Below are 27,623 nucleotides of genomic sequence, written 5' to 3'. Positions count from 1 at the left end.
TAAACAAAAAGTTATAAAATAAGAGCTATAAGGGCTGGTTCCCCCCCCCCCCCAACGTGGTTTACATTCCAAGTCACCTGAGTTTTATAAGTTCGAGAGAAGTACCTGAAATCTAGGCCTTAGGACGGGCGCTGTGCAATCGGTGTGGTCATTGACTTTATCTGCATTGTATGTTTAAATCACTTAGTATCTGAGAGGTCTGCAAACAAATGTAGACAGGGAGCCTCTTTACCAAACTGATACCGAGATGTCCAAAAACATCTAGATCAATCGTAAACATAATCCTGAAGTACAGTATTCTCCATAGGACACGACACAGCAGGACATTTTGTGATATTTCAGGATACTACAGAGCTTATTGTTACTGTAAAGGTTTGTGCACACGAAATAGAATTTACCTGTTCCAACTCTGAAATGCATAGTCCACACTGAAATAATTTAACAATACGTGTGGGTTTTTGTCACTAGAAATATTAAAGGGGAACGTAAAAGCTCAGTTCTGGTCCAAGATAAACAATGGCGGATATGATAGCTTGCAGTAAAGCATTTTTTTTTTTTTTAAATCAGGATTTACCAATCGACATGCAGAGGTTTGTAATGCAGATTCAAGTTAGCTTGCTGGGAAACAGAGGCCTGCTCTGCTGAAAATTAAGTTACGACATGGTTATGGGGAGAAGGAGATGAGGAGGACAGCTGATCTTCAGGCATCTGCTCCACCATTAGCTGCTGGTCTTGGGATGATGCGTGGCCATTGGTCTCGCAGTTGTCTACTGTGCTGGTGGCATTGCCGAAGAGAGACGAGGAGGAGACCTGAGATGAGAGGTGCTCAACAGTCACACTGCTCACAGGCGAGTTTTGAACAGTGTTTGGAAGGTTCTTGAGAGTCAGATCTGAAGCCGGTAACAAGGGCCCTAGCAGTTTCACAGGACAGAAAGCTGATCCCGTGGGGATAAAATTTACTTTGTTTTTGTCAGGGCATGAAAAGAGAGCAGTAGAGGCTGGCTGGCGTGTCCTGGAGAAGACAGGAGAGCAAAAAAAAAGTTTTACAAGTTTCCCCAAGATTTGAAGACCATATGTTACATCTACAGGAAAGCAAGAACAATCATTCTAGCTGTAATGTAAATGAATGACGGTGGATCTATTAAATGGCAAACATCTTCCATATTCACAGGAGTGGGAAGATTACGCAACGCATATGTTTATTTTAACCTTCAACCACAACCCTTACTTACTGCAAAATCTCACATACACAACTCAAAAGTCTTCCCCATTTTAAAAAGGTATGAAAATTCAATGCATATTTCAAATTAGTTTAAACACAACAACCCTAGTAATGAACAAAGGCACACGAGAATCTTTATATTCTGACTTTAGGAACTCTGCCAACCAGTCATTTTTACTTAAGGCTGTTATGGGAACATACGCGGCTGTGTATTTAATAACACTTAAAGTAAGATCACAGCAATCTCCCATCATGTGTTCCTTGCATTCCTGCCAGAGTATTTGATCGTTATATGGATATACATGTTTGGACATCTACAACTATAAAACAGATCTATTCTACAGAGGTTTAGCTGGCTGGCTGTGGAATTAAAAAATGCATATGCTACTTCACAAAACGAGGATATGATCTTAAATCTACAAAATGAGCTTCCGGCACAGAACTACGGGCGAAGGGGCAGAAACAGAAAACGAAGCTTCATGTGAGCAATACGTGTATTTGGATGCTTATATTAATGCGCTTCCAATAATCGATCTGTGTGAATATTGGAGGTTGTCTCCCTCCCTACCGATCTATTAAAACATGAGTGATACGGGTCATCGTAGATGGCAGCAGCTCAAAATATTTATAGCCTCCTACAAAGTGTTGGATTGTTTACCATGATGGGGGGGGTGGGGACATATAAATAAGCAAAGCTCTTGCAGACACTGTACACAAGCCTCTTAGCCTTATTTTTGCTTCTGCATTTGATGGTAAATATCATGGAATTATTAAACATTAATATTTTATGGCAAAATGTGTTGGTGTAACTTCTCATTCTTCAAAATACTTTTCACTAAAAAACAAAAAAACAAACATCTAGTTCACTGGGCAATTTTTTTTTTTTATTTATTTTTTTTTTTTTTTTTTTTTTTTTTACACATTTCCTAATATGTAAATCACGTTTAGGACTCTAGATACCACTTCCTTGGTGGTTTTCTTGTTTAATTTATCAATCACAGCACGCAGGTGTCATTTTGAGGCAATACATCGGCTTTGGCCGCAGTCACTGACCAGCTGGGATTTCTACACATCTTTACTGTAAAGGCTGAACACAGAGGAGAGACGTCGCTGCTTAGCGGCCACCAGCTGACAAAAAAGGGTTACTTACGACATTTCCTCAAAGACCTTGACTCGCTCACATCCCTCTGGGGGCTCTCGTTTGAACATGTAGCTGTTGTTTGGTTTGGGAGAAGAGGCATACTTGGGCAGCGGTGAACTACTCCCACTGTCTGAAAATTTAAAGCAGCCATATTACTAGAGATTGAAAGCCAAGGATGGAAAAAATCTGCTTTCCATATAAGCAGAACTGCATACTGAGAACTACAAATAACCCCTCGTCGTGTATTCAGCAAAGAGGAACGATCGGCTTAGATTCAGTAAAGCAAAGCAGAAGCAAAAACGAGCAAAGCATACGGATATAAAATAGATGCAGAAGCAGTGCATGTGTGCGCGGAAATCACAAATCATTTCATATACTACAGCCCGCCCTATCAGTTTAAGAGGATCCAATTTTAAATAATTGATTTTGCTGGAGGACCTTACCAGATACTTATGACATACCGTCATTCTCAGAGCCTTCAGCGAGACTAAACCCCCATTGAAAGTACTTTTTTTGCTTTGTAAACGAGTAGTTTTATTTAATTGGTTTAAAAAAAATTTGTAAAAATACTGCCAGCAACATATGGTTTGATTTACTGTGACTTAAAATCAATACTTATTCATGTATATATGGCCTCGTGTTTTGTTTTTTCAAAAGCAACAGATCAAACTAAAAGGAAAGTCAGATTACGGTCTGCCGCTCGCTGGGCAGAGCCAAAGTGCCGAGTGGCAATATGATGCGATAGAACGCCCCATCCGGTATCTTGTGATCTCCTGATTTTCACCGGCAGACAGAAGTGTTGGTTCTCCAGTGCTTCCAGTATCTTATGTCTCTGGTGTGTCCTCATTCTCCTTTTGCTTTGACCTTCGCCTATTCACAAGTTTCCTCACTCAGACGGTGAGTGCCGTGGGTTGAATTTATCGGACTCCGTTACAGAGTCTCAGCAACCCCAATCCTCAAAGTGAGGTAGAAGCGCGGTGCCGTTATGCTGGGAGGTTAGTTAGCCCTAAATATTCCTGAAGAGCAACATGCATGCAACTTCAACAAATAGACTGTGCACATAAATTCTTGCACACTATAAAGCCAAATTATACGGTACTATACTTTTCAGATCACATTTTAACCTCGGAGAATCTGAAATCTGTTGCAAGAGAAGTTGCTTGTTCTGAAATAGATCCAATTTCTCCTTTTTGCCGTTTCCAAAGGCTGTTAGAACAGATCCCACCGAAACTGGACCAACTTACTGTGACTTTAAAAAGTACTGGGAGGAAAAACCTACAAATCCTTAGAAGATGATTTTTTTATAGTACCAAATCCACTTTAATGCAGACCTACGGTAACCATAAGTAGAGACTCAAGAACAACCGTCTAGAAGTGGGGCTGCCTGGCATTCACAGGGACGTTTAATGAAATATTACAGGATGTTGGTGAAAAGTAAAAAGTTACTAAAGCGTGCAACCTCTTCAAGGGCACATTCAGCTTGCATTGGAACAAACGGCAATACACTGGTCCAAAAGGCCAAGTACATTCTGATCTCTAAAGAGTAGGTGAAAAAGGCTTGGGATCCGGTATGTGAAAAAGGGCTTGTGCGTATATATGTGACAGTCAAGGTGTGTAACAGCTGTGCTTTCTATTTCAGGCATCTTGACAGGGGAAAAGGTAATGTTCCTGGTTTTAGAAGCTACTTGATTTATCTCAGATATTAAATCCAGTACATCAACTAAATCGGCAATAGAATAGAATTTATGTATGTGGTGAAATTCTGGTGCAAAGTGGCAAGCGTGGAGTGGTGCTCTCTCACTCTGTGTTATGGCGACTGATCCCCTTTCACCAGAATTATAAATTATACACAACGGCCCTGCGCGGGTTCACATGCATCATTAAACACAGTTAGTAGACATGCAACTTACGTGAACTACTGCAGGGAGTTTGTACATTTTAAGTATGTTTTCACATCTAACATAAAAGCCTCATTTAATTTATGTAAAAGAAGAACCTCAGGGACAAAGTGCAGCTAAACAGGGTGCGCCTCACGTGTCAGGAAATTAAAAAAAAAACAAAAAACAATCAGAACAGACAAGAAGATTGAGTTTCTCTTCACGGATGTTCCATGAAGAGGAAGCGAGAAACATTGTTGCAGAAAGGTTGCCAGCAGTCACAAGACTTAAATCCCACAGGGTGACCATACCGGCCAATTTGTTTTATTTCAGTAAGCGTATTCATTTCCCGTGTTTCTGACCCGCACATGTATATATCTAGGATGTATAACTGGTGATTTATACATCACAAATACTGTAGTGCAGTACTTTACCCGTCAGCAACACGTAAAATGCTTCGGCCCCTGGGGCGCCTCATTAGGTTAATTGTGCCCCCCCCCCCGCCGAGCAAGTTACAGGTCCTGAAAGCTACGTTTGTTATGTTGCCCCCCCCTCGCCCGAAAAAAAGTATCGGCTTTCACTCTAACACAGCTATATTGGCTTTTCTTATGATTCATCATAAATAACACTACTAATAGCACACCATAAAATGCTACCGCCATTAATACTACTTTCATTTCAGCAACTATAGTGGGGAAGCTTCTCCTTGCAAACTTACCCTAGTATTTGTCCAACTAATTTATGGAAGATGTTTGTAAGAAAGTCACAATGGTAGGAAATGATTCAGATGGTAATAAAAAGAAACATTATATACACATGGTTTGTTTCGATAGACGCCAAGCACGTTGTAGAAATGAAAAGGAGCGGTGTCGGTCTCTGCAGGCTCACCTTTGTCACGGTCGTAGAGCAAGTCATCTGCCGAGCATGGACTACCTTCCTGCGACCCATGCGGACAAGAGGGAGATGCGCATGGAGAGTGATTGCTGCTGCAGCTACTGCTCCTTTCCTGGACAGAAGGCGTCTGTGTGTCAATGCTGCGCGTGCTACTGCTGCGATAGGCGGAAGGTAACGGTGCTCTACGGCCATCGGGAATTTCTATTGGCTGTAGTATGGGAGCAAATATAAAGCTAAGCTTAGGGAAGCAATCACATTATTAGATGCACCAAAACAAATGCCAGGTTAACAAAAAAAAAGGGTGATAAAACCCTTTTTCAGATCTATAAGTGAAAGAAGACAAAATAAACCAGGAATAATTAAACCAAACAGAAACGAAGGCGATTATATAAATGATAAAGATCTAGCTGATCACGCTTAACCCCTTAAGGACCGGGCTAATTTTTTTCTTTTTGTACCCTGTGGGACCGAGGCTGTTTTAACACTTTTGCGGTGCTTGTGTTCAGCTGTAATTTTCTCCTCACCCATTTAGTGTACCCACACGTTATATATTTTTTTTTTCAGGGCAAGATGGGCTTTCCTCAGATACCATATGTTTTGATCATATCACCTTATTTACTATTAAAAAAACTAATAAAACATGGTGAAAATTTGAGAAAAAAAACAAAAAAAAAACCACCTTTTATGACTTTTCTTTGAAAAATCTTTTACTCGCCTACAAAAGGAAGTAAAAAAACTAGCTAAATAGATTCTACTATTTGTCCTGAGTTTAGAAATACCCAGCGTTTTTATGTTTTTTGTAAGTTATTGGGCAATAAGTACAAGTAGCGTTTTATGATTTCCAAACCTTTTTCCCCAAATCTGGTAATTCTGCCTCCATCTCCTGTTTGGAACATCTTTGAAGCCGGTTAACTCAACGAATCCCCATCAAACCATATATTTTTGAAAAACAAACACCCCAGGGTATTTCAAATGCTGGTATTTTAACCCTTTCCATGCACTAATTATACAACCACACTTTGTCAAACTTTGTAATAGTATTTTTTTTCACACGAATTGTAATTTAGTTATAGATATACAGGTGCTGGTATATGTCACTGTCAAACAACACTCCAATATGTGTTCAGCAACATCTCCTGAGTATGGCGATACCCCACATGCATAGGTTTGTCAGATTGTTTGGCTGGTAAAAGGCTACTTTTGGGACATGCGTAATTCAGGTAGTCATTTTGTCATTCTGCCTCTATATCCTCTTTGGAACATCTTTGAAGCAAACTACTTCAATTTACCCCATCAAACCATATATTTTTGAAAACTAAACACAAAGTATTTCAAATGCTGGTATTTTAACCCTTTTATGCATGAGATTCTACCACCTGCCTTTCCCAAAATTAAATTTTGTATTTTTTTTCCACACAAATTGTACTTCAGGAATGAATTCATAGCTCCTGGTATGAGTCACTATCAAACAACCCCCCAAAGTGTGTTCAGCAACAACTCCCGAGTGCAGTGATACCCCACATGCATTGGTTTGTCGGGTTGTTTGAGATTTAAAATCCCACATTTGGGAAGTGCGCTTTTTTTCTCTATTTTGGTCAGTCTGTATCTATGCCCTATCTTTGAGCCCGGCCACTCCAATTTACCCCATCAAGCCATTTTTTATTAAATGAGACACCCCTTGGTTATTTGAAGTGCTTTTATTTTAACTCTTTGTATGTTGAGATTTTTTAATTTTTTTTAGAAATTTTAGCACTTGCTCAAAATAATAAACTTTATTTTAATTTTTTTTTTTAACACACATTTTGCAGGTACTGGATGGTTCCTCTGGTGACAGCACTGCATAATTATTTTTAAATGTTAGCACTTTTTTTTAAGCATTTTTTTTTAAATATTTTACTAATCACACTGATTAGAAAGCTGGGCTCCATTGACTTGCATGGTTGAATGCAGTACCTGTATTCAACCTGCAAGTGGAGCCAGAGTTCTCTAGAGGGTCTGGAAACCGTCTAGCGAACTTTTTCAACTATTTTTTTTTTACTGGGCGGCCGCCATCTTGCGGATGGTGAAGATCACCGGCGGCTGGGACCGCTCTCCGGAGCGGTCACAGCCCGTCCTGGGGTAAGTGTTTGGTGTCACTGAATGCCTCCTGATCGAGGCATTCCAGCGACACCATTGAAGTTTAGGAGGTGATCGTCGATTGCCTCCTAAACTTTTAAAACGGGTGTCCGCCGCCATACAATGTATGGCAGATGTTGACGCCCCAGGGAGGGGCCAGACATAGCCCCTGATGCCGATCTCGGCGTTACTGAATGCCTCGACGTCGAGGCATTACAGCAACGCCGTTTAAGCGTAGAAAGTGATCGTTGATCACTTTCTAAGCTTATTTAATTTTTTGACGGTTCAGGACCGTCAAAGGTCGTTAAGTGACCGTTTTTCCATGACGGTCCAGAACTGGCAAAGGTCGTTAAGGGGTTAAATAATTGTTCTGTTTTTACAGGGAAAGGGAAAGATGAGGGACCAGTGTTAGCAAGGAGTAATACGGTGACATGTGAACAGGTGTGTTTAAAGAGGAAGAGGTTCTACTTTAACTCAAAGCAGAAAGACACAAATAAATGGGGCCCTACGGAGATACACCCAAGGTTATTAAAAGAGCTCCGGAGTGTCCTGGCAAAACCATTGGCAACCTTATATAACCAGTAGCTATTGGCAGTAGTAGTTCCAGAAGATTGGAAGTTGGCAGCTGTAAAAATGGTAGCAGGGAAGACTCGGCCAACTACAGACCAGTAAATCTTATAAAAGTAGCTGGCAAATGTAATGAAAACCATGCTAAAATGATTATGATTGTAAAATATCAAAGCAAATGGTTTGCATGATCAACAATCCCAAGGCAGATTATGGCATTGGGTTACCTGTTCTGTCGGTGACAACGGGAGAGAGAGATTTAGGAGTAACTATTTCTGCTCTCTTGTGGACATGTCTGACTAATTAGTCAGAGAATTAATACAGCTACAGCTTCTGTATGAAAAATGGCCAACACCAGACCTTGAGTGGGCTGAAGGACATCGCCATATTTTATTTACAAGTAAACTGTAAAGTTTATGCAGCCAAAGTGCTTGACTTGAAGCTTCTAGTCAAGTCTGTCAGTACTTGAAGAGAAGCGATAAGTCTATGTATGAATGTTCTAGAAAATAGTAAAAACAAACATACCTTTACTCCATCTTCCTTTTCATTGGTATCCCTAATGAAGACTTTTTCAAGTTCTGGACTTATTCCTTCAACATTACATGGAGCTCTGGAACCTATGGATTTTGGCAGAGGCATACTTGCAGTGGGCATGGGGACAGATCTAGACGCTGAAGTCTGCAACACATACAAAAGAGATGGCGTTACATTTCTTGTGCATTTCTTCTAGAAGGAAGAAAGTAAGGAAAGTTGAACATTCAAAACATTCAACTTTATGCATTTGGCATATTTACCATATAAAGAGTTACCATTCAAATAAAATTTGTTTTTTTAAACTTCAAAAGAATTTTACATTAACTTTAGTATTTTAAGTGGGTGAGAAAAAACAAAACAAAAAACAAACAAAAAAAACAAAACGTAATAGCCTAGATGTCCCACCCTCTCTAAATAAAGATTTTCACTAAATAATGAATGAAATCTGGGCACAGCTTGAAAGGCCATCAGTGCTAGAGGAGGAATTACAGACAAGGTGGTTTTCTGGTATTATTCTGTAGTAATTATAAAAAAAAAAAAAAAAAAAAGCCATCAATCTAAGAACCTCACGCATCAGAAATTCCACTTAACATGTAGAATAATTACGTGCAGGTATTCTCAAATCATGAATCATATGTGCCTCAATTTGTTTGCCTAGCCATGTTTGGCTATGTTGAGTGGAAATTTTAGAAGCACAAAACTGCCGCAGCCACACCGTGTAACAAGATGATTAGCGTACTCCTCCTGCCCCTGGTGACTGCTTCACACAGAACCCCACGGAATAAATGTAATGCTGGAAAACATATACCCACAAGCTATTATTCCAACAACGTAACTAGCAAATAATGGATCTGAGCATTTAGAACTTAACAGAATGTTATCTACGGGATAAAAGGCTGCACCCCCAGAGACCATCACTGATTGGTCATCTCGTGTTGCCACTCAGCACTTAGGGAACGGCAGAATGTAAAGCAAGATTTAGGATTGTCAAAATACAGCATCAAGGGAAAAAAATCCATGAGACAGCCAGACGGAATACCATTAATCTTCAGAGTGCAGTTCTGTCATTATAGAGCAATAGTCTGTATTCACTAAGGCTCATACGTTTCGTTGTATTAAAAACGTTTTGTAGCCCTTATAAGTGGACTAAACCATTGTGCCACAAGCTCCAGCTTAATCATACTTGATGTAATCCAAATTATAGCATAGGTAAGAAGCAACTTAATACCAAGCATAGTACCATGTTAAAAAAAAAAAAAAAAATGAAAAATAAAAAAAAATCAGCGACATTAAAATACAGGGATTCAATTACTGAGATCTATTCTTCTATTCAAGGGCAGGCCTGGACTTGCCCGTTTTGTACTTTGAGTAACTGCTTTAACAACTAGAGAACCAACCAGTCTGCTAAATCCCATCTGCCCCGGGGCGTGGAAATTGCACGCTTTTCACGCGTTTTGGCCCCTGCATTTGCTTGGTATAAAACCACTACCCCCTCCAGTCATGCAAATCCTGGTTTTAAACCAGCTAGCGGTAAAAGATTGCACGTTGGGCTGGTTTCGTGCTTTCATAGACTTGGTGGAAAAGCTTTATGTGAATCTAAAAATACTTTTCACTGCAATTCAACTACTGTGAGAAATTTCCCTTGAAAATCTTCCAAATATCCAGTGCAAGACACGTGAAGGACTTCAGTTCACTGCAAAGGTCTATGTCCACGTTTCGCCTTTCCAGCGTTCACTTGCTTGCTGAATATCTAGTAGTAGATACCCTGGTCAGAATATTTTATGATGCCCCTTGGGACCCACTGGTATTTTCTCAGATTGAAGAACTAGTCACATCACATGACAGGGTACTGATTTTTTTCTCTTTAAACGCGTTATTGAAAAGTGGCGACATTATAAACCTTGCAGTCAATAGTTGATTGTACAATAATACATATTTCTGGAAATTCTTAACTAGAGATATAAGTTGTATCCGGCTAATGACACTTTTATTCAATGCTCCATGTATATACATAAAAGAATAGAAAATAAAAAAAAAAAAAAAAAAACTTTACACACCTAATATTGAGTTTATTCACTAAAGTGGTTGTGGTTTTAAACTCTCTCACTCCACTCAGTATACATCATGAGGTTTCTCAAGCAAGAAGGGCAACGTGAAAGAAGCGTCGCCAACTACACAGGGCCAGCCGGTCTTATCCTGCAGCAGAAGCTCACCTCTTAACATATTGTGGATTGAAGGAGTTGAAACCACAACTTGCCCCTTAGTAAATAGATACAGTTCATGATACAAGAAACATGATACTAGAAACAGACAAACTAAGGTCAACTGTAAAGATGCTACAGGGAAGTCTACTGCAACAATAAAAAAAACTAAACAGAAATATCACGAAAGACTGCTTCACAAACCACATTTAACAACTTAGCCATATTTGTACGTTTCTAGGTCACAGGAACGTCAGCAGACTTTTTTGCGACGCAAAGAGTGCATCCCATAACAATAAGAATGAGCTCATGGTGCCGTGTTACCTGAGCATGACTGATATGGTTTCCTTGGAGAGGCAACTGGCCGTCTTTCTCTTTGATGTGTCGACTGCTGTTCTTGGTACGTTGAAGCTGCTGTCTCAGCTTGGCAATCTAATTAAATAATTTTTTGAAGATTAAGCAAAAATTGGAGGATTTAAATAGGTACATACAGTATAATCAATAGGAAATGGCTACATTTAAGAATGTAAGACTGGAGCAGTTCTATGGCAAAGTGCTAAATGTTGAGAAAAAAAATCTAATGGTAATAATAATAATAATAATAATAAAGCCTTGGTTGTTAGTTATAAAGAGCAATTCTGGTGCAAACAGCCAACTCAGCAGAAACATTCCAATGGATGCTGTGGTCATGAGACCACTTTTTAAAGCCCTCAAGAACCTCTGTGCTCCCACACCCAACATTTCACAGTTCAATCAGGCCATAAAATATTTGTCTCGAGAATGAGACTGTTGTGTTATTTTCCTCATACACCTGGCTGCCTCTACTAAAAGCAGGAAGTATACTTAAGTACACTTCCCGCAAGTGTTAACGTCATGGCAAATCTCAGCACGCTAAGGGAAAATAATCCCTCGCATTTAAACCAAATATCACTACAATTATAGCAATTGATGAACAAAACCTGCAAATGATATGCAGATACCATAGATATGTTACCAAGCTAAAGGTCACATTTAAAGGAGCCGCAGCTGGATAGCCGTTCTGCTTAGGTCCGTATACCGAGTCCTACTAGAAAAGTAAGAACTTGCTAAAAGATGTACCCTCGTCCCTTTCTTGTATGAACTTCTTTCCTTAGTCAAAGGGAAAAAAAACTACACAAAATATTCCTCCACTACCTCTACTAGCTTTGCATGTCAACATTTCAAGCTTATCAGTAGCAAGTTTCTTGTAGCTACATTCAGGAGGTGCTGGGAAGCAGGACTCTTGAACATAACAGATCTTGAGCAATGAGGATGATGACTAGGTTACCAAGAGTGGGTGTACAGTTACTAGTGAGAATTGTAAATCAACGGGGGTGTACAACATTTGTGTGACACGTAGTAATTTGCAACCTGCGTCTTTATTCACACTGAACATTTTGCCCGTTCTCAGTGACAGATTTAGGTTTAGAAGAATTTTAATAGAGATTAACCTGAAATAACATTAAAATGCAGAGCTTAGTGAGAAAACTATTCATATCTCTAGGCTGTATGGTTGAAGGGTCCTGTAAATGCCCTACACATACAATACATATTGCTGTGCTTGTGGTAGCTGCTGATAAAGCACTTCCAAGAGAAAGAGGACCTTTTATCTTAATGGTACTATGGGACTCCCCTGTGCAACCACAAGAACTGACATCAACCTTCCCCGCTTGGAGAAAAGAAGATGTTTTTATACTGTATCATTGTCTAGGAAGATCTATACTAGCACCGATTTCTTTTACAGAGCGAATTATTATGTTACTAAAGATCATGCTATAAAGATAGAAAGAACAGCAGGTGATCTCTTAGAGATGTGCTCACATTATAAAGAGTCAGCCTCAATGAGCTTCTCCTGTAAGAAAGACTTTTTAACTATGCATTTTGCAGGGCCAGTAAACATCATTAACACTTGTATTTAATATTTATAATCAAAAGCAATGGGTGGTAAGAGAAAATCTTAAAGTTGATATACCTCTTTAAGCTGATCGGCGCTACCCCAAGATGCAGAGCGCTGATGGCTCCTTTTCTTCTCTGTGCCTTCCTCTCCCCAGCAGCTAGGCGTCTAAGTGAAAAGAAAAGTTTAAGAGGTTACTTGTCACAGTTAGCTAAAGCGCACCGAATCAACACCAACCCATCCCATTTAATACGCTCAGTCAATGGTTTAGGAACAGTTTTTGGTTCGGGTTTCAGAAAAGTAATCATTGGAACAGTATTTGTTCCCAAAAGCTCTTGCCATCTGGCATGTCTGATCTCCCAAACTGGTCCCATTAAGCATGGAGCTAGATCACCCAACACAGGGAGGGCACAGTACACTGTCCCAAAAAGACACGTATGTAAACTCAGATGCTCGTTTAGTTTCTTGCTTGGTCTCTTGGATAGATTTAACAATTCTCAACAAACACCAGAGACTATGGATAGCGAAGACAGGGGAATAACCAGAAGATATTGAGCCCTATGTACTGGGATACCACGCATGATACAACTCCAGGAAGACAGGGAGGCAAGCAAAGAGAAAGGATGAGGTGTTATGAGAGGAAAGTGTGTCATCAGCAAAGGCATTATACTGTATTCCAAAAGAAGAGATTAGTTATTTGAGGAACCTGCACCTGCTGCTCCAGAACCGAGCCCGAGGCACACCTAAAGAGCCCTGAGTCGAAAAAGGTCCTGACCCATTTAAACAAAGGAATAAATACTAAACGACCAAAATGAATTATGTGGACACGCTTCCTAATTGAGGTTATGTGTTTGAAACACACCCATTGCTAACAGCAGTATAAAATCAAGCATGCAGGCAGCCATCTCCATATGCAAACATTCAGCTTGTACTGAAGAGCTAAGTGACTTTAACCAAGGCTGTGCCATAGCTTCACTATCTGGAAGATTGATAGGTCGCTCTGGGTTTTTCTGGAGGCTGGAAGAACGCTACGTACCAGAACGCATAGTGTGTACTGTAAGGGTTTGGTTAATTGAGTGATAATGGTCTGGAGGGTAATGTTAACATTACAACATACAGAAGACATTTTAGAAAACAATTTGCTTGTAACTTTGTGGCATGAGTTCGGTGAGGGCTCTTTCCTGTTTCATCAAGCTCGCCTGTGCACCAGTGCTCAAAGTAAGGTCCATAAAGACAAGGTTGGATAAGTTTGGTGTGGAAGAACTTTATTGGGTCCACATAGAGCCCTGACCTCAACCCCATCAAACACCTTTGGGGTGATCTGGAAAGGAGATTGCGAGCCAGACCTTCTCGAAGCTGCTCTGATCAGAACGGAATTTGGCTGAACACATCACCTACCACGTGATATTGTATGCATTTTTTATTATCCGCCTGCCTAGGACATTTTACATTCAACCCTCCAGTGAATCACAATTCAATCGATGCAGCGTTGCACTTTTGCAATATGAAAAATGAGGCGACATTATTTCTGTTACTTTATTTGTGGTTTCATGCAGCTTGCTAACATCCTGTTATGTCAAAATGGTATTCGACTTGTGTAAAGCTCAAGGCTTCTGATCTCAGCATGGTCAGACACTATTCTATCTCTCCGACTTCCTTGGCTGGTTGTTCAGAACAATGGATCCTTCAGGGTGTCAATTTAAATTATTTAAGAAGCCTGCATGCCAGAGCCAATTTAAACCGTGTAAGGAGTTGTATATTTCACAAAAGAAGCTTTACTTTATGTTGAGTAACCAAGTCCCCCTTCTAATACAAAATGTTATTGAAAAAGCGAGGCAACAGGACAATTACGTACTAGTTAAAAGTACTACTGCCAATACATCTTTACACTTAACTAAATTAGCTTAAATTTCAGATTGCGGTTTTTGTTATTATTGTAGAGATTTTATTAATCTCATAGAAGCAGAGATCATTGGGGGGTCCAAGGGTGGGCAAGCTTACCTAATCAACTTCAAGTCCCGTAGGGCTCTCCCTTTTCTCCCACCCACCAAGAGGCTGCGTGACAATTATCCTTCCTATTGGTGTGTATATATATATATATATATATATATATATATATATATATATATAGTGGGTTTTTAAATTGTAAATACAATTCCAACAATGGCAGTAGAGAGAACTGTAAAATATTTTGGGACAAGTGGCTGATCTGCTCTTTATAAGCTTTGCATTTGTTTACTCCAGTACACTTGGAAGACCTGTAACGCCAGAATGTATAACAATTTATGTTTAAAAGCTATCAATTATACAAATACCTGGGGAACCAAAGGTCAACGTGCAGTACAGGAGACAAGAGCTAAAAAAATCCAAAAACGGAAAGACAGCTTTTAAGGTTGAGGCATCAGTAAAGACTAAGGGGTCAATAGATTTACTAACCATCAGAAATTAAGAACCAATTTAATACATTAGATTTAAATTTTTTTTTTTAAAAAGTGCCTTTAATACCCAGATCCAAAAATCACAACATTTTACAGGCTAGAGACAGACACATATGGACAAAAGTAATAACACTCAACATGCATAGCTTGGAAGACAGAAGTGCAAAAGTGACATATCCTTCAAAAGGACAAGAAACCGCATGGGTTGATTTGGAAAATGTTTATATTAACCCACCGGGTGTTACTTCTACACTTAGGGTTCCTCTGATGTGAAGGAAACTCCTCCATAACTTAGTGCCCGTCACACCGTGTTCATTAAGAATGTGGCACTGGCTGGCAAAGAAAATACCTTCTATACAATTGCCAGCCCCGACATTCCCGATCTTGAATGACAATCAATACTTGAATGATTAATCCCAGAAGTTAGTCTCCCTGTGGGCTACTAAAAGCAAAAATAAGGTACTAGACAGAGGCGCGTTAAGATATTTTGCCCAAATCCACGAAAAATCTGTTGCCAGGCTCAATAATTACACATTTTTACAAGCTAGGCATGTAATCGCTACGGAATCCCTGTTCCTTAAACGAAACGTAAATATGTATCATAAAATTAGACAGCCTGACTATGGCAATTCCCCTGGTAAAAGGTGCAATTACTGAATGTTATTTGCTGGCGCTTTCCCTGGGTCTGCCTGAAGGATTATGCTCAAACCGCAAATGGACTTGCAAAGAAGTATTGATTAAACCGCTTTGGCATTGGATGCCATATCGATTGACTAAGATTTTTCTGCATGATGTCCAGCGAGTTGGAGGGGCTGTGGTGAAAACTGCTACCCTGCTTCGCATATGGCTATTCAGAGCTAAATAATGAAAAATATATTTGTTCCTCCACCCCTCAGCTATTTGCCTTGCAGGAGACGTGCTTCACCGAATGCATCTCCTGTTCAGCCGTGCACATATGCGGATGCTTACTGCCAGCCAACTCCAGCGCTGGCCCACGAGACCCTGTCTGTATGTCCAGACAGCACTCCCATTTATTTCAGGCAGGAATCACAGGGGGCAATGGAGAGGGGGCTAGGGTCTTGGGGATGTCTTTAGCAGGTCAAGGATTTATTTATTTATTTATTTTTTTTTTCCCCCCAGTAGAAGAATACATATTAAAGTACTTCCCAAGCACTTTAAAAGGCATTCATCGTTGGCGAGGCAGTTTAGCGCAGCAGACCGCAACTTAAAAACACGTGTAGCAGAAGAAAACAATGTCATAACCATCAAATTCTGTTTTTGCTTCTGAGAACGCTAAAGAAATTAGGGAAAGATGCAGTTCTCTCCTGTACATGCAACCTAAATATTCCTTATGTATTGGATTTGGGCATTTTAAAATTACAGTGTAAATATATGGGGTTTTACATGTATGATGTCCCATTAGGGGGTGAGCAGGGGGTTTAATCAGTCTCCTGTGAATGTATCCATCCCTTCTTGCTGTGCCAGTTTCTCTTATGACTTTTCCAATTCCTGCTTCCATCGATTAACAGAAATTTCTCATGCTACCCGTTAGCAATATCCCTGCGCCCCGTTTTCCTCTCTCAAGCTTCGCCAACCACAAATTCTTCTTCCGATGCTTAATCAAGGGCAAGGCTTTCTGAAAAGTGCACATTCGCCAGCACTGGCAGAAGCTTATCTACTCTCACACGTTGGTTTATTTCTTGATTCTGTGAACTTTGCAATATGGACTAGTTTCCCCCCCCCCACCCCACAGGATTCTTAAGATGGAGGCATCTAAGCAAAACATTAGAGGGGCAGGAGAAGTGAGCTGGTTCTTCTACCTTCCAATTTTAGCTATTCTCCTACCCTGAGGCTATCGAGCAAGCAGGACAATCAGACTAGGGGCACAGTGGAGATTCACCAAATGAAATACAAAATTACAGACGCAAAACAAATCTCCTAGTGAAGAGCCACATCTCCAACATAAATGATGTTGCAGAAAAAACATTTTGGACAATCTGTAGGGAACAAGGTACTAACGATTCATTATATTGTATCGAAGTTCCATCAAGTTCAGGCAGTGTATAGCTCTATATAATTGGACCAAACAACTACTCCACGCTTGAATTTTTTCAAGGCTATTTTCTTAGTTGTGTCCAAATGCCTAGATTTAATCAATTTACCTACAAAGTTCTTTCTTGTCTAGTATTGATTCAAGGCTTAAGAACAAACCTGTAGTTTCCCCTCTTTAAATAAGAACTTTGACAAGAAGTTTTAAATTCCTAAATCGTTAAGTTCTTTAGATGGAATGTAGGCGTCTGTCTAATTGTTAAAAAAAAAAGATTAATTGAAGTCTACAATGTGCGATATTTTAGTCAGACCATTCTTAATCCACAGACAGGTCTCAATTTTCAGCGTTCACCAAAGTGTGTACTCGTAATACAGGTAACATTATGATTCAAATCTATTTTCTTTTTAAATTAGTTTCAGGGCTAAAATATTTATATTATTTGGTATATAAGATTCTCATTTATTGTCCCAACAACCCACGATTAAGCATACAAGGCCACAATTGCAAAGGAATCAGAAAAGGTGAAGGGGACTTGAAAAGTATAATGTATTAAAACCACCTAAAAAAAAATAAAAATAAACTCCCATCAGTTAAACAAAACCAGTATGATATAAGCATGGAAATAGGAACTGTATGATAAAGAAACAAAATATGTCCAGCTGTGTAAATACCGACTGCTTCTGTGGAGATATTTTGGCTCAACACAAAGAAATAAAAAAAAAAAAAAAAAAAAAATGTTTCTGTGCTGCAGCCGAGCTACTACGAATACCGGCTTACAGCATTTATACAACTTAGACTGTTTGTTTTCTGGAAGCACAAATGACATCACTTGAGACTTAAGTCGCTAAGAAAGATTTAATTGATTCCTATGATAATACATTTGTGTGACAAGTATGAGCTCATTCTCGTTTAATTGCCTTCACCAAAACTACTGAGCAAAGATATAGATTGTAGATGATGGCACATGGTAAACTAGAAACAGTGTTTGAAAGCTTGGGAGAGAAACAGATATATCATATTAAAATGAAATACATTTAGTATAAAAGGGAAATATCTTTCAAAGAAAGGGAGACAGTATTATAAGAAGTCTTAGTCAAGAACCTAGTCTGAGGTTTAAGTGTAACATAAGGAATGGGATTGTAGATGAGTACAATAGACTCTCGAGCTTAATACAGTGATGAGGTTTAGGCATAATGTTCTCCCGAATGTGAGACAACAGATTGAGAAACGCCTGTATCAGAGTTTTGTACTGTATTACGGAAGTATACGACGATTCTCAAGGAGAAAGACTTCCAAGTCCACTTGTCCAACCGGAGGAGGTCTTTACCGGCAGTTTTAAAGATCAGGCCACAGGAGATGCATGTGCTCCCCTGTACATCTGGTATCAATTCATTATATTTTTAATTCCTACATAGTAGACTATTAAAGCACCTTTAAAGGACGTTAAAGGGACAAATGAAATTTACACACTATGAGCTTTCCAACTTAGCTACCGCAATGAAGTCAAGTCTCCCCTGAAGAGCTAAGATGTTTCAGAGGACAAGTGCGACTAATCATGAGCAGCTCCAAGGCAATTAAACGTTTAATCACTACAGGAGATCGTCATAATTCTGCAACCATTCAGAAAATAGACTTTTATGACAAGAATACGGTTTTACCCCCCACACACATCAGATGCTGGAGGTAGCATCACCATAGTTGAATGGATTATTAGCCGATTTGCAATCAATGTGCTTCATTGTTGCATTTGTTTCAATTCCTAGCCCCCAAAAGAAAGAATTTGCTGCATAACACTAATTTACACGTATCTTTCTAAATCCCAACATGTCAATGTGATGCATACACCAAGAGGAGAACAAATAAAACAAGGTGCAAGAGTCACACATGATAAAATATCAACAGACCGGGCCATCAACAAAACAGGATCTTACTCCAAACAAGAAGTTTCTGTTACATCTGCCAAAGTTTAACAAATTGGCTGAAAAATAAGTTACCTGTGTAGACTTATCATTCATGCATGATGTGTGGTGCACGTGAGGATCCCGGGGCCAGTGTCCAGTCAGGTATTGTCCAGTTATGGTATCCAACGAAGAAGTCCGTCTTATTGTATGGGATGATCTCAGGTGTTGTGAATTTGATCTCTCACCTGGCAAATCAACAGAACAGGAAGGTTAATAAATATGTATCATCAGAGATCCAGTATATTTCCCCAACCAAATGAATACAAGATGTGAGATTTTACTATCCATGGGAGAGGGCTTCCTTTATTGCGGTTCTAATCAAGTCAATATAAAAAATGAAGTGTCAATCAATATATATATTTGTCACATACACATCTAGGGTTCCTACTGCTTTCCAGAAACTAGGTTTTGGAAGTTCACCAAGATTTGGCTTCCTCTCTTCACCCCCAGGAACTATCAAAAACCAATCACAATGTCCTAAAAGCAACAGTTTGTCCTTAAGCCATCCGCATTAAAACCAGACGTTTACTTACGGATCCTGTTTGAGAAAACACTTAGCCGCCCTTTGCTTTAGCGTGTAGGCATTTTGCCCGTGTACACAAAGCCCTTGTTAAAAGCACATTTGGCAATATTCTACCGCCATGTTTGATATTGCATAGGGCATTTTCCTAAATGGGGAGGGGGTTCATGTTCTACACTGAACAGAATTAGAAGCATCTCCAACACGTTACAACAAGACTCTGAAAACGGCACTAAAACAGATACTCACGTTTTCCACCAGCTTAAATTGAATCAGTAACCTGAAATATGCTGTTGGTATTCTAAGAATACCGCACTGCATTTAGGGATGAAGAACACTATTTGAATCTGATTACACCTAAGAGAGGTTAAAATGATTAATTAAACCTATAAATTCTTGTACTGTTTTATAACATATTAAACTATCTTCACAAGGCTGGCAAATTTTTCTTTAGGATCACGCGAAGCAAACACTTTTCTTCACTATGTCACTATTTTAGTGAAATCTGAAAAGCATAACTTCCTCAACGGGCTCCTACCTTTTAAAAAGGTAGTTTTAGGAGTGCAGGGTGTCTGCACATGGTCATGCCCACAGTCTCCCAATGATTTGCCCCTTTGCACCCGGTGGCACTAGACATGATGGGGTAATCAAAAGTGATTTAGCAGCCATGCAAAACCTTCCTTAATGAAGCTTCTGCAGGGCCCAAGGGGGCCAACTATTGAAAAACTAAAAATGGATTCAATGTATTTTGGTTGCTATTGAAAAACAGATGTTTTCTGTAGATAGCTGTGGGCTCTTTGTAGATAAAGTAGACACTGTGCGAGAACAAAGACAATCCATTGCATCTTAATAGTTCCACTCGCCAACATCAAGTTCACTTAGAGTTTGGCTGGAGCAAGGATGTTCCTGCAGAGTAAAGAGCGTTGGAGGAGAAGCGTGGGACATGATATTAATGTGTATGTTAGCATACCAGAAAAGGGTGTTTTTTTAACTAGATCTTCCCCTTGCATGACTAAGTATCTCTGGTGCTGGATGTTTACATGCACCAAAAATTACTTATGGACCCGCCTGTAAGAAATGAACAGAGAAGAAGGGTGAAGTGAACACAAGCAGCTGTGCTTTACATGGTTTTGGAGCATGTATAATGTGTTCACGCAAGCATTAACCTGTGTGGACGTCACCATCGGAGTACCCCAACATCTCAAGTCCACTCCATGCTCTCCCGTGAGCTAACCTCGGAACACACACCTTGCTTTAACACCTTGAGTTTACTATGCATTATAAAGTGCTGTCCCTCAGTGAGGGGACATTGCAACTCTCCCACAACTCTTTGCATGCACATACAGCGGTAATTGACGTTTGAATGTCTATGCCAGCAGGAATATGCCTTTGATGAGAGTATGCTAGATAAGCGGAACAGCCTTCCAGTAGGAGTGGTAGAAGTGAATGCTGTGGAAGATTTTGCATGGCAGAAAATAAATTAATACATAAAAAAGACTAACATCACCATGGCAAATGGACAAACCTAAGAGAAATCTACATAAAATCTTTCTACAGGTCAAAATCTTAGATCCAAATCCGGTGACATGGAGATAAAACTACCAAGAGCGAAGAACGCTTCTATGTTAGCTAAACAGATGGTAGTGCTGTTACTGGCGTCATGGTGTTTATTAGAGAAGTCACGTTGCTCTGTATTCAGGCTTTGGAGGGGGCTGCAGCTGCCCATCCTGATGTGTACAACAGTCTCTAGACATATGAGCTGCTCACATCTTAAAGGGAACCTCCAGCCATCATATGCACCAATTTCATGGTGTCCCCTTGAAAAGGTTTGAATTCTGCAGAATCCCCCCCCCCCTTTACGCATTTGACCACCATCTCCCCCTCGTGTTTGCCCATTAGACCAACACATCTGCAATAAAATAGCTGTGGGATGCTGCATGTATTTGCAAGGGGCACTGCAGCTGTCATATACACTTTAAAAGCCATGCGGTTTATTTAAGATTTTCCAGTGTCTCCCTTTGCAAGTGTAGAACCTCTCCATATGTATTGGCTTCCCCAACACGGCTAGTTGGCTTGCAGGAGACATGTTCAGCTGATGTCAATTGCATCATTTTTTTCCTGCTTCAAAACCACTTCTCTCTAATTACTACTACAAGAGAGTTGGCTACGACTCCCTCTTTTGTTTCAATTATCCATACAATTCGTTTAGATTGTAAGCTCACAAGCGAGGCCTTCAAAAGCCCACCATTCTTGCCAGGAACTTTCTAAAAGAGCCATAAGGCTAAATGGCAGCTCACAGGCAGGGTTCTCAGCTTCTGATGTGTCTGTATGTAATAATGTATATTAGTTATGTATGTGTTAAGGGCTCCATTTAAATTGTACAGCCCTGCGTAATATGCAAGGAGGATACATATAAAAGTACTTAAAAAGTACCTTAATACGATTTCTTTTTATGAAGCTGCATGGGTTACTGGATTGTGGTTTTTTTATAAAATAATTTTAAAAAATGGCGCAGCAACTCGTATAGAAAAACATGCTTCCTAACAATCTGATGTATAGAGACATATCCATACATATTGTTTAATGACCCAGCAAATATTGGGCCACGCAGAGAGCGCACAGTCTGCAGCATTTCACAGGAACGCCTTTCAAGCCGACGATACGAAACCACAAACGCTATTACTTGCAGAGCAGAAACATTTAAGGATGTATAACGTTCCGATCCAAACAGCATATATTCCGTTACCGGCAGATCTGTTACAAAGCTACTGGCAGAATCCGCAGAAAATGAAAAACGCCATATGGAAAAGCACTCCCTTCCAGAGATCTTTAGCAAATAACGCAGGCTTCGAAAGAAAGTAGATAAAAATAAGTTAAGGTATACTGGAGATAGGAGGTTTGGAACGAGACAATCACACCAGATGCTATGGATAGCGAGTAAATGAAAATATCATCTGTTTACAGAAGCTATGAGAGAGGACTTATTTTTACCAACACAGAGTACTATAAATAGTCAGCCTTAATCGCAGAATTTTACAACAGAATAAGGACTGGTGAGAAATTTAAGCTAAATTAATAAGTTTAATGTCCTCTCTCTCTCTCAGATCACCGACTGGGGGTCAATCACGTGTCCCACCACAGCCCGGACTCACACGACAACATGGCTACCAACATTTGCCGAGACAAAGTGTTTGGGATTAGACACGGGGACATAAAAGGGTGTCTGCGTACGTGCGTCACGTCATCGTTCCCATCTGTTTAAACGGAGACTGTGGTTTTAATCCAACGTTCAAATCCGTCTCATTTATGACAAAAGAAAAATATATTGGGGGCATCACTGAATATCAAGAACACGCTGGCTTTAAAAGTCACGCTTATGAACACAGACATCTAATTTGTATTTTATGATAGGAGATACTTTTGTGTTTGGGTTAAATGCACATTATTTTACAGCATGTATTCAGCTGCTGCTCCGGATTGCCGCATTTTCAGTTTAGGACAAGGCTGGCAAATAGACCTTGAAAGCGTATGGTAGGTTACGTTTTCATGGTGTCCCCCTTGCAAAGCAACCCCCCGCCAAGCGCTGTTGCCTCTTCCCCTGCTGTGTTCATGCAGGAAACATGTTCAGCTCCATCGTCAGACCATGGAGGAGGAGGAGGGCAGCTACAAAAAGAGTATTTTAATACCCATTCTTCATTAGTAGGGCTGAGGGGGAAAGGAAACCGTCCCGTTAAGCTGTAAAATCCCATGTGGCTTGTGAGACATTTCTTTCATTTGCAAACTGAAACCCACTCACTTGTATAGTTTGAAGCTGAACTTACACCTGCTACGGCTTACACTTTGTTATGTTTTCTCCATACTTTGGGGTATTCAAAAAACATCATGACATGGAAGTACCGCTCGGTCGTTCTACAATGAAAAACTGGTGAGATGCGTTCAAAGACTTAACATTGTGTTATACCGGGCCATATCCCTGTGCCCTGCAGAGTGTTTCCTATACGAAGTACTCTGAAGAGTGGCTTTGTCCACCACCCACCCTTCCACGGCCTGGTAGCGTTAACTAAATCAGCCGCACTACCTACCATCCACCCTCCCCCTATTTATAGCCAACACCTAATCTAATTTACCAATTTGAAATAATCCATGACTGCTGCACTTTCCTAAAACACACAAATGTGGCAGCACCCAGTACCCAACACTCACACGTTTAATGCCTACGATGGCCGATAGAGCCCCCTGTAAAGGGATGGGAGGGGGGGGGGGTTGCACCGTTTACCAAGTTCGCCACGATTGGGGTCCGTTTACACCCCATGTGTGGAAAGTGCCCCCTTTCCTGCCACTGATTGGCTGCATCAAGCGTTATTTAGGGGGCTCCCTGGGACAAGAGTCATTTAACAGGACTTGGTACTTTGTATACTCTGCTCTGGCGAGGATGATAATGTATCAATGCACAGATCTGACGGAAGTCTCCAACTCACTTAACACCAAGTGAACGCGAACACAGCTGTATGATAGCGTGCTCTTGGGCCTACCATTCTACGGCCACAGAACCAAAGTTACCATCATAAACATACTTAAAGAGATGAAAACCGTCATAATACATGCTTTAGTATCACGACGCGCACATTCCCAGCGATAAACAAACATAGTAACTCCTCTATGGAAAGTCACAGGAGACAACGACGAGAGTCAAAGCTTTCCAACTACAATAAAACGTGAATAATCAGAATAAAATACAATTAATTCAGGCTGCTGGCTGCAAGACGCAGCTTATCTGCGAGCACATTGAAGAGAACGTGTTTTGCTCGGGGAAGCGGGTGTGACGGCTCAAACTCGCACGTCGATTACAATCAGCAGAACTCCCAACGAGAGTAAATCCTGGCAAAGTTAACCCCTATCGTCCCAGAGAGGCCTCCGCCGCATGGCCCTTTTGGGTTTCAATCCAATGAACGTATTCTACGGCGTGGCCGGGTATACGAACGTTTCTTTGCCAAAACAATGGCTCGCGAGCTATAATAAAGGAGGATTGACAAATTTTATTTACAAGAAATAAGTTACATTTTAAATATTTAGTGATTCGGCACAAGCGGAGCATGGGTACGAAACCCGAAATATATTCAATTTCACCTATACAAAAACCTGCCACTCCTATAAAAAAATAAATCATAGGAAATGTATTAACCCATTCAGTGCCCACGGGTGTACAATAATCTGTTCACATTTTATACCCCTCTGGCTCACAAATTCCCAGTTTTACTGCAATAAAAAAATATGAAACTCATGAGTAACACTAAGGGCTTCCTCCCCTGCAAACCGTCAAATAAAAAAAAAACAAAAAAAAAACAATTGTTATATCCGGAATGGGCCGGTTAGACTAGAAAGTTCGGTCAGGCAGTAAAGATGCGGCTCAGCAGAACGCAGCGCATGATTACTTGGCACACAAAGGGTTAGTGTCTGCTGTGTTCTTTACAGGCGATGCCAAGTTAATGCCATTTAGGATTTAGCCAACGCATTTAATAGGCCACATCACCTCTTCTGGTTTCCATATCAACGAATCAAACACGAAAAGTTATGCGAGTACACAAATGCTAAATGTTCGTGTGTGTGTGTGTGTGTGTGTGTGTGTGTGTATATGAGTACACGTGTACAATATAAATATATATATACACACACACACATATATATATGTACACATACAAGTTATATGTAACACTAAATTCCACCTTCACTACGCATCTTGTGTATCTCATGCAACAAGAGTAACCGCTTAGCCATCTCTGGATCTACCTGGCAGCCGCTCGAGTCCACTCTTGATCTTTGTTTACCTTAAACCACAACTTATTTGATATTTGTGAGCCTTCGCTCCAACCACAAGCACGCTAAGAACCTACAAGGCCAACTAGCTTCCTTTATTTATTTCCACCACCGCCGCTGTTGGTAACTCCATACCCAACCTGAGGGGCAGGCAGTTCAAATCACCATTCGAAGAACTAATACAAGCCTGAAAAGCACTAAAGCCGAATTCTTCATCACACAGCAGAATAGAGCGCGCTCAATACCCTCATTCACGGGGCCGGCCAAATCCACAGCTGCTTTCTCATGCAAGCAAGGCCAAGCTGGCAAAACAAAACGCAGCGTTAATGCGGAATGCTGAAACTCCAGAAACCCTCATCACTTCTCAACTGACAACCCTGCGACTAAACCGCACAGCAGGGTTAACCAGGTGGACAACTCCCAGTAGTCGAGACAGCCCCTACTTTTTTTACTGCCGCCATGTAATGTTCTGTGCTACTGCTCCCCAGGTTCCCCGCTTCCAGCTTCTTAAAACGTTCTCTTGCTCTGGAACCCTAAACTGGACTCCAGAACAATACATGAACCCATCTGGAGCTGCATGCAGGGCCATTAGTGAATCTCTTCCTGTCTCCTGCAGGCCCATCTGGTGCCCCTTTGGCTCTGTTTCCCCCCCACAGCCAGGGGTTTGGGGCAAGGGTGGTCAGACTCCCCCAGCAGCAGTAAGTGTTTGGGGGGGGTCTCTCTCGCTCACCTCTGCTCCCGGGGGACCCGGCGCTCCTCCTGTCCGGGGAGGTGCTTCTCCTCCTGCGGAGCCTGGCCCCGGGCGCCTCGGAACCGGGGACATGCTGCGGGAGGAGGGGGGACGGTGGGGTGCCGTTGGAGGGGCTGTGGGGGCCAGGCTCGGTGTTACTCCCCACAGAGGCGGACGGGGAGCGGCTGGGGCTGTGCAGGAGCTGGTAGGGCACAGTGGCCCGGATAGGTTGTAGGAGGCGGCTGGCCCCTGATCCACCTGAGCCCGGGGGCCCGTTTGGGGGGGAGCTGGAGCCACGCTTCACTCGAGGGTGAGTGGAAGACATGACAGCGCTGGGACATATACACAGGAGCCGCACACGCTTTTTCCCCGCACAGCCCCCTTCACAGGGGACGGTTTGTATTCATCCGTTGGACACGCCGGTCGCTGTCACTCGGCAGCCGGTGACGCAGCTCCTCTTCTGGCCCCCGAATGGCCGGTGACAGTCACAGAGCAGGAAAGAGGCGTGACCGGGAAGCTGCGTGTCTGTGTGTCAACACCAATGGGCAGAGGTGAGGAATCCTGACGTTAAAGTATGCACCAATGAGAAGGCGGGGTGTCACATGCATGTAGGGGCGGAACCGTAACGTTGATTTGCTGAATGACGTCAGCAGTATAAGCTGAAGGCTTTGCCGTGCTGTTAGGGCGCAGATCTGTTCGCATGTGTGCAGCAGCTCGTGCATTATCTGCTAAGCGGCATCTAACCTATTAGCATTCTAACCATTAACCCAGCACTGGACTCACATACTATAGCTCTTTAAATAATTCTGCATTTTAATTGCACACTCAATCAAATGATAGTGTACCGCAATTATTATATTTACCTGTAAGAGTACAAAGATTTACGCTGCACTTCTTATAATACATAAATTAAAAGGGTCTGGCAAAACTTAGATAAGTCGATACATTAGGGCTATGGGAACTTTATCGAAAGGCACAAGCAAGCGATAGGGGGGAAAGCATATTACAATGCAGCTAGAGGTGCGCAGATGCATGCGCAGTCATCCGCTTTAACAATGTGCTTCTTAAGGATTAAGCGAGCAATTATTTTTTTATTAACATAGGCAAGCTATAGAGTTCTAGATGATGTCGGCGACTCATAGTGGTCGGCACCCCTTGGAGTTATAGGGATACTCCAGCCATCATATGCACTTTTATGTGCATGATACCTGAGAGGGTCTTTTAAATTTACACGGCGTACCATAAAGTACTTTAATCATATCTCCCAACTTTTTAAATGGCCAAAGAGGGCCGGCATGGTTTTAGGGGGTGTTTGGGTCTGTGGCTAGGGGGCAATGCTTTCCCAATACTTTTTATGTGACTTTGAGCCCTCTAAATTGTTATTTATGTTACTGTAATGCATTTAGAAGAAGAATAATATGTTTCATTTAAGTAATTTGATTTATAAACATATTTCTATACACATTGTAACTTGTAGGGCTCCAGGACACTGTGATACATTCATACCCACTAAAAATGTAAGATAATAACAAAGAGGGACATCACAGAGGAAAGATGGGCAGAGGGATTCAGGGCCTAAAGAGAGACACTTGGGAGGTATGCTTTAATATGCATTCTTCTTTAGTCTGAGACTTTAAACTGTCCCTT

General features: G+C 41.0%; 1 protein-coding gene across 1 annotated transcript; it reads right to left on the bottom strand.

Annotated features, from left to right (window-relative positions):
• Nucleotides 1-648: 648 nt before the first annotated feature.
• On the bottom strand, nt 649-26,301 carry LOC149282539 (glucocorticoid-induced transcript 1 protein-like). Its single transcript, XM_089498109.1, has 8 exons — nt 25,977-26,301; nt 18,946-19,097; nt 12,542-12,631; nt 10,876-10,983; nt 8,342-8,494; nt 5,129-5,342; nt 2,373-2,493; nt 649-1,012 (listed from the first exon to the last, which is right to left on the bottom strand). Exons 1-8 carry the CDS (start codon nt 26,299-26,301, stop codon nt 649-651), a joined length of 1,527 nt encoding a protein of 508 aa, XP_089354235.1.
• Nucleotides 26,302-27,623: the final 1,322 nt, after the last annotated feature.

Source organism: Sceloporus occidentalis, unplaced genomic scaffold, assembly GCF_023333645.1.
Source record: "Sceloporus occidentalis isolate IW3139 unplaced genomic scaffold, rSceOcc1.0.p SCAF_113, whole genome shotgun sequence".
Taxonomy (NCBI): Eukaryota; Metazoa; Chordata; class Lepidosauria; order Squamata; family Phrynosomatidae; genus Sceloporus; species Sceloporus occidentalis.
This window is presented reverse-complemented; position numbering and strand designations above follow the sequence as displayed.

Excerpts from the sequence above, each read along its gene's own strand:
- LOC149282539 (XM_089498109.1), bottom strand. The coding sequence starts at position 26,301 with ATGTCTTCCACTCACCCTCGAGTGAAGCGTGGCTCCAGCTCCCCCCCA. Across the intron at positions 5,343-8,341 it reads AAAAGGAAGATGGAGTAAAG|CCAATAGAAATTCCCGATGG; the intron begins GTATGTTTGTTT and ends CCCATACTACAG. Across the intron at positions 2,494-5,128 it reads GCTCTACGACCGTGACAAAG|ACAGTGGGAGTAGTTCACCG; the intron begins GTGAGCCTGCAG and ends TTAAATTTTCAG.